Raw genomic sequence first — 7,465 nt, 5'->3', positions numbered from 1 at the left:
GCAGCGCGGCCGGTGACTTCTCGCGGGATCTCCCGAGCTCTCTCTTTCTCCTGCAGCCGCCGCCATGGTAGGTTGCTGGGCCTGAAGCACGGCGTCCGGGGACCGGGATTCTGGCTGCCGGGGGAGTGGGATGGGGCCTGGACTGGGTGTAGCGGCTGCTGGGGATGGGCAGGGAGGTCTCAGGCTGGGAGTGGGATCCCCGGGGTGGCGGCGTGAGGTGACGCCGGGGAGCGGCATGTGCTCGGGGGGAGATGGCGCCGCTGTGTCTGCTCCTCACACCATATGTGCAGTATTAGTGTTATCTCACTGATTTTATTATATGTGTGTGTGTGTGTGTGTGTGTATATATATATATGTATGTATGTATGTAATTTTTTTTTTTTTTTTTTTTTATCATTTTATTATAGAGAACCCTTGGTTACAGTCTAGATCACAGGTTCTCAAACTCGGTCCTCAGGACCCCACACAGTGCATGTTTTGCAGGTCTCCTCACAAAATCACAAGTGAACTAATTTGCTCCACCTGTGGACCTTTTCAAATGTGTCAGTGAGTAATTAATACACCTGTGCACCTGCTGGGTTACCTGCAAAACATGCACTGTGTGGGGTCCTGAGGACCGAGTTTGAGAACCACTGGTCTAGGACATAGGATCTCCCCTCCCCCGGGTTAGCGTAACTAAACTGCCCCAGAACCTCATTAGACGTGGGTCCTTAAAGGCTCTCATCGCTCGCCATGTTTCAGGCACTGCGCTCCGCTCGCAGTAGGCTACTGTCCCCAATACATGGCCATGTGGATGATAGTAGCGGCAGCTCGGGGGGACCCTGTGTCCTGGAGCCGGAATATTTATTCTTCAGTCCCCTCTGTCGTATCCCGTCCCATAGTCTGTAATACATTAATATAACCTGAGCCGTATAGTGACTTTATCCGTTCCTACGCTGCATAAGCCGCACTAGGGGTCCCGTCTCAATGTCCTGTTATTACACATCTGCTCAGGGTTTCCCTCAGTGTGCAGACTCGCCTGTCTCTCTGCTTCAGGCTATTTTCTCATACAGTGAGTGGAGAAGTTATGGCAGATATCACCTAGCTGATAGTAGGCTGTCTCTATGATGGTTCTCGGTTCCAGTCAAGAACCCCTAACAGGCCATGTTTTCAGGGTTTCTATCTGTTGGGGTGGGTAATACTCGGCAGAACAGACTAACTCACCTGTGTAGGATAAAAGAAATCCAGAAGACATGACCTGTCAGTGGTACTTGTGGGTTGGAGCTGGGAACCCATACTCCCTGTGGCTGTGCCACCACCCGAGACTAGAGTCACATCTCTGGCCTGACCGTGGCCTTGCTGTGCTAGAGTACTCGCAGAGTCATTACTGATCTTTATTCACTGGCTGGTTCTCAATGTAGCTCAGCCAGTCACCAGTTCAGTGACATTTCTCGTACCAAATGTTTTGTCTACAGTGTTAAAATGGCCTCTAATTGTCACCCCCTAATTATGTCACATCTTTCAACAGCCTACTAAACTAAGGAAGACCAGGAAGCTGCGTGGACATGTCAGCCACGGACATGGCCGTATCGGTGAGTGCAAGGCACAGCGATGGGTGACAGGCGGCCCTCCGAGCCCTTGCTTGCACACCCCAGTTTATTCCTCCTTGTAATGCTTACTGCACTGCACTGTAACCAGGGGTGGGGGGTTTAGATTTGGGTTTCATCTGCGTAGATACTGAAATACAACACTTATTTGTGTTCCAGGAAAGTGTTACAGCCGGTGTAGATGGTCTTGGGCTGAGTCTTATGGATCCGGATAAATGGCGGACAGATATGTAGGCATAGGAAATGTAGGTTGTATAAGAAATGAGGGCCCAAAGTTCCGGGAGTTGAAGCTCATACACTGGGTGATTTTGAGCTGAGAGCAGATCCCTTTTGGTGTGTGGAGCTGCTTTCAGCTCAAAACCGCCCAGTGTGTATGACCCGGCTTCATCGCCGGCGGCCGCTGTTCATCTGGTATTACTAAAAGATGAACGGTGGGGTGAACGGCTTTCCATAGCGTCCTGCTATGGAAAGTCGTTCACACCTGCTGACATCGCTGGGGGGGGGGGAGGGGGGAACGCTGTGTATGCACCTTTACTATTAGCAGTTTCTTATATAGCGCAGCATATTCCGTTGCGCTTTACACTTAGAACAACAGTTATAGAACAAAACTGGGCAAAGACAAACCGTTATAGAGGTAGGAAGGCCCTGCTTGCAAGCTTACAATCTATAGGGAAATAGGCATAGATACACAAGGATAGATGCTACCTGTTACATAATGGTCCACCAGATTGCTAGGTTCTTAATGAGTTGTATGATATGATCACCCCGCAATGTTGGAAGACAAAATGTGAGGTTATGTGGACTGTACAGAGAGGATGTAACTGGATAGGGAAGCATTTTCTGTAGTAATGTGGTAAGGGCCCCATACACTAGAGTGATAATACCCGATTTCATCCAATATCTGGTATTCGGCCTGATATGGCGAATGAAATCGGGCGTTCTTGAGGTGTTTCCGATCGGATGCGCGTGAGCATCGGGTCAGATCCTCCAGATTGAATGTGCAGCACATTCTATCTGGTCTGACCCCCGCAGGCATGGCTGGAATCGCCCAAGATACATTGGATGCTGACCTTTTGCATACAATGTATCGCCTCCGACATGCGGTCGGATAACTGTATGGGGCCCTTAAGATTTAGTGTTAAGTCACTGACCACCATGCCCTGTGTCTGTTACCAAAACATGAGCCAAAGGTGAAATCTAGCGCCAGGTGACCTGTAGACAAGACTCTTGCAGAAGCTTGGAGGGGAATGGGAGATCGTGCAATGATCAGGATTTGGGTCCGAATTTCTTACTGAAAATAAGAGTAATTGCTGTGTTCCAATAAAGATGGTAAGAGACCCATGTGCAAATGGAGGATTACAGATATTATGGCTTGTGTATGCAGAGGTGGGTTTATAGGATAGAGTAGGTACTAATCGCTCCCTAGAATATTGGGGAAATGATGCTGTAAAGATAGTGTTGGCTATCAGGGCTTATGTTACTTTCTGGAGTATGGCGCACAATATAGCAGTCCCCGTGAAATGATTGCGGCAGATAGCGCCAGTATTTGCAGCTTGTTCCTCTTCTCACATCCTGGTGATACGTCATTTTTGTGGACATCCGCCCGAAAAGCAATGGTGTAAAACTCTTGATAAAGTATGGCCCTCTACCCTGCATGGATGAATGAGTAGGTGTCTTTCGTTGTGTATGTATACTGCGAGACTAGAGTCACATCTCCGCTCTGCCAGTGACCTTGGTGTGCTAGAGTCCTCGGAGAGTAACTACTGATCTTTATTCACTGGCTGGTTCTCTATGTAGCTCAGCCAGTCACCAGTTCAGTGACACTTCCATTATACCAGAGTCTCGCCTCATACCTGTGACAAGTGCAGGGTCTTGAGTTTTGATGACGCGTTTTGTTTTCTGATTGTGATGTATCTTCAGCTCTGTGGACAATGTATATAATGCTTTTACTGTGAATTAGGATTTTCTAGTGTACTCATTGCTAATATGGTCTTATTTTTCTGTTTCTAGGCAAGCACAGGAAGCATCCTGGTGGGCGCGGTAACGCCGGTGGTATGCATCACCACAGAATTAACTTTGATAAATAGTGAGTGTACAGACTATGATTAAGTAGCTCATTTTGAGCCTTTGTGGCTGATTCAATTGTTTTGTCCTGCGACTGCCACTAGGGGGCTCAAAAAGGAGCAATTCAATTGTTGCTCTGTTTAGATGCCTGGTAACTGCGGGGATGACGTGTTTTTTTTTTTTTTTTTGTGTGCGTGTATCCTCCTGAGGTGCAAGAAGAAATGTGCACTAAGTCGGCACTCTGGGCCTCAGAATGTGAGTTTGGACGCCCAACGCTGGACTTTAGACTGGTTTAGCCATTTTACGTGGCTGAACACTGTCTGGCCGTGATATATGTGGGCACCCAAACCAATTTAATTTTGAGAATTATTTGGCTGTCTAAACATTCCTGTTTAGATGGGAAAATTAGACTCCCCGAACTATTGAATTGGCCACTTTGTCTTCTGTTCTTTCTTCTTCAGTTCTAATAAGTTTGAACATTTTATTGGGCTCTGATCTATTGCTTTAAATGACATTGACCTTGGACGCAGGTCCACAGTTTTGCTGCCTTAATCTGTACATTGAGACCAGTGGTTCTCCTCTCCAGTCTTCAAGAACTGCCAACAGGGGTTTAGAGTGTTTCTGTCTGTCGAAGCGGGTGGGATTATTCACTGACTCCGCAAAACAGAAACTCGCCTGTGCATGATTAAAGAATTCCAGAAAACATGACTTGTTGGTTTTACTTGAGGCCTGGGACTGAATCACTGGTCTCTGGGGCTATGTGCCCTCGCCCGAGACTAGAGTCACATCTCTGCTCTGCTAGTGACCTTGGTGTGCTAGAGTCCTCGGAGAGTAACCACTGTACTTTATTCACTGGCGGGTTCTTAATGTAGCTCAGCCAGTCACCGGTTCAGTGACACCTCAGTATATCTCTATCTCCACTGCTTTATATTCTTTGTGTCCTATAGTCTGCCTATTTTAGATTGTTTTAGTGACGACAGTCTGTCTGGGCTCGCAGAAATGGAACACTCGGTTCTGAACAGTGGTGGAACTTCCGCCCCCTGTAACCCATAGATAGCAGGCAGTGTGTGGCCCAGACCAAGTCCTGTCACCTCCAGACTCCCCTGTCTACACACCTGGCACCTGGAGATGAGCACTTCCATTGCCTCCAGGAGTTACGGTACTGGGTTTGGACCATATGAGCTGCCGCTGTTCAGGAACTGTAGGTTTTTATGGGCCTAGGACCCCCAGGCTGAGACTTACCCTGCTATCGGTGGGCTGAGTGTAATAAAATGCTAACGCTGTTCCTCCCCGGTTATAGAGTAGTTCATCATTATTTTTATAGCCTTTAATGACACCAGTGTTAGAATTAATTGTTAAGAACCCACAGGGATCTTCTTACTGATGCCTTTTCAGCAAACAAGACCTCTAAGACTTCCTCTGATTTTCCAGCCACCCTGGTTACTTTGGTAAAGTCGGCATGAGACATTACCACTTAAAGAAGAACCAGCACTTCTGTCCCACAATCAACCTGGACAAACTGTGGACTCTGGTCAGCGAGCAGACCAGGCTGAACCACGCCAAGAAACCCGATGGACCAGCTCCAATCATTGATGCCGTACATGCGGTAAGGGAGTCGCCATGCTATAGTCTGTGTATACAAGGTTACTGCTGTATTCTCTTCTATACGTTATACCACACGCTTATGCCTAATTCTTCCCTTCCTCAGGGCTATTACAAGGTGCTCGGTAAAGGGAAGCTCCCCAAACAGCCAGTGATCGTAAAGGCAAAGTTCTTCAGTCGACGTGCGGAGGAGAAGATCAAGGGAGTCGGCGGCGCTTGTGTACTAGTGGCATAAAAGTTGCTGGAAACGACCATTAAAGATACGTTCTGTACACTGTTGTATTACACGCCTTATTTATCCTGGTCAGGCACCGGCCCATCTCGAGCAGTGGTTTTCCCTCTGCCTAAAAACTTTCCTGCAAATTCTTTATTAAATAAAAAATAAAAAAAATCCTTCAGCATCTGTTCTACAAATCACTAAGAATTGGGACGGCTTGTAACGGGGCAGGTACAAAGGTGGAAATGGGGCATTGTCAGTATAAATGAGTGTATGGTCTCGAGAGTAGCCAGCAGTGCCCTCTCCTGGAATACTAGCTGTAGCCTGTGGATAAGTTACTATAACGTCTTGTGCTCGGCTAACTCGGGCCAGAGGTTCAGTTCTGCTGATTGTGATCTGCATATTTGCCTGTTTCTTTGCCCTGGGGTTTGGATGTGGGGGATTCTGATAGGGAGCACATGGCGGTTTCATCAGTTATTAAATGCCCCTAGCCCAGGGAAGGGGTGAATATCTACAACGATTAGGTGTTACCATGTGTGACAGGACGGTACCGTACGGAAGCACTCACCGCTTGCCGCGTCACGTCGACTGCGCACAGAATGGAAGGTCAAGCCGCACGAGGCCTGACCACATAGGGGTTTCCCGCTTACCGTCAGTAACCGCCTGTTACTGACTCCACCCACTACGCTGTGGGCGGGTTCTCGCTGCCACCACCAAACTCCTAACCTGCCGTGGCGTTTGGAACCACGGTTCTGCTCTGTATGTGCCGACGCACTGCCTTACCACAGCTGTGTGGTGCTGACGAATCCCCACTAGCCACTTGCTAGGCCTCTACCGGTAGCTGGCGGAAGGCGGAGCTTGGAGACGTTAGGTGCTTCCCTGGACAGCCGGAGGACGGGGCTAGGTTTGGCCTAACCCTGCTGGTCACAAGATGAAGCAATCTTCTTGAGGCAATGATGTTTATTTGCTCAAATATAGTTCTAAAGAGAACTCTTCCCTATTGCTAGGGGCAACAGCATACAGCAAGATGTTCCAGCAGAATAAGATGGTATAACTACAACTCTGGAGGCACGCAGGTCTCCTTTTTATGTCAGTTTTCCACACAGTACCACAGGGGGGGTAAGCCCTCCCTGTCTTCTCCAACCAATCAGGTTATTTTACAAAATACCAATAAATTACATTTTACAAGGATATAAGTGCAATAAAACAATATCCTCCTTCCTGTCACCCAGACAACGTTTGGTATCAGATTAACATTCACTATTGATAAATTTATCACATCTTCAAAATACAGATGTTTCTGGTCATTCACATCTCCAGGCAATCCCAGTGTTTAAGATTACAACAGGAATGGCTACAATACAAACAAACAGTCTTCCTTCCTTTATCTTCCATTCACGGATCGTATATCAAATCGCCTACATGAAACAAGTTCCAAGCCCATAAACCCAGTGATTAGCATCTCTCTCTAAGGAACTTACACATCAAAAGGTATTGTCCTTCACACCTCACTGAGAGGACAGGGCCCTTAGCATGCCCCCTCTTATTTCCAGAGGATAAGAGTTGCTTATTCAGACAGCTATAGTAACTGCATTTTTCCTTTAAATATACACCAAGCCTGTCTTGAATATAAAATAGATACAGTTAAACATGTCTTCCTGCAATGGTGCACAGAGCACTACATATGACACGTTAAAAGTAAAACACATCATTAAACAAACTTTTCTCTATCGTCCTAAGTGGATGCTGGGGTTCCTGAAAGGACCATGGGGAATAGCGGCTCCGCAGGAGACAGGGCACAAAAAAGTAAAGCTTTTACCAGATCAGGTGGTGTGCACTGGCTCCTCCCCCTATGACCCTCCTCCAGACTCCAGTTAGATTTTGTGCCCGAACGAGAAGGGTGCAATCTAGGTGGCTCTCCTAAAGAGCTGCTTAGAGAAAGTTTAGCTTAGGTTTTTTACTTTACAGTGAGTCCTGCTGGCAACAGGATCACTGC

At 47.4% G+C, this 7,465-nt stretch overlaps 1 protein-coding gene and 3 non-coding genes across 4 annotated transcripts; all 4 read left to right on the top strand.

The window, feature by feature from the left end:
- Positions 1-37: 37 nt before the first annotated feature.
- Positions 38-5,524, top strand: RPL27A (ribosomal protein L27a). The gene is made up of 5 exons (XM_063943728.1): positions 38-67; positions 1,508-1,571; positions 3,597-3,672; positions 5,082-5,256; positions 5,359-5,524. Exons 1-5 carry the CDS (start codon positions 65-67, stop codon positions 5,485-5,487), a joined length of 447 nt encoding a protein of 148 aa, XP_063799798.1. The 5' UTR covers positions 38-64; the 3' UTR covers positions 5,488-5,524.
- On the top strand, positions 1,298-1,429 carry LOC134968002 (small nucleolar RNA SNORA3/SNORA45 family). The gene has a single exon (XR_010189304.1). It is a non-coding gene; the product is annotated as a small nucleolar RNA SNORA3/SNORA45 family (small nucleolar RNA).
- Positions 3,281-3,412, top strand: LOC134968001 (small nucleolar RNA SNORA3/SNORA45 family). The gene has a single exon (XR_010189303.1). It is a non-coding gene; the product is annotated as a small nucleolar RNA SNORA3/SNORA45 family (small nucleolar RNA).
- On the top strand, positions 4,420-4,551 carry LOC134968003 (small nucleolar RNA SNORA3/SNORA45 family). The gene has a single exon (XR_010189305.1). It is a non-coding gene; the product is annotated as a small nucleolar RNA SNORA3/SNORA45 family (small nucleolar RNA).
- Positions 5,525-7,465: the final 1,941 nt, after the last annotated feature.

This window comes from Pseudophryne corroboree, chromosome 10 (assembly GCF_028390025.1).
Source record: "Pseudophryne corroboree isolate aPseCor3 chromosome 10, aPseCor3.hap2, whole genome shotgun sequence".
Classification (NCBI taxonomy): Eukaryota; Metazoa; Chordata; class Amphibia; order Anura; family Myobatrachidae; genus Pseudophryne; species Pseudophryne corroboree.
Note: the sequence above shows the minus strand (reverse complement) of the source record. Positions and strands in the feature narration are given on the sequence as shown.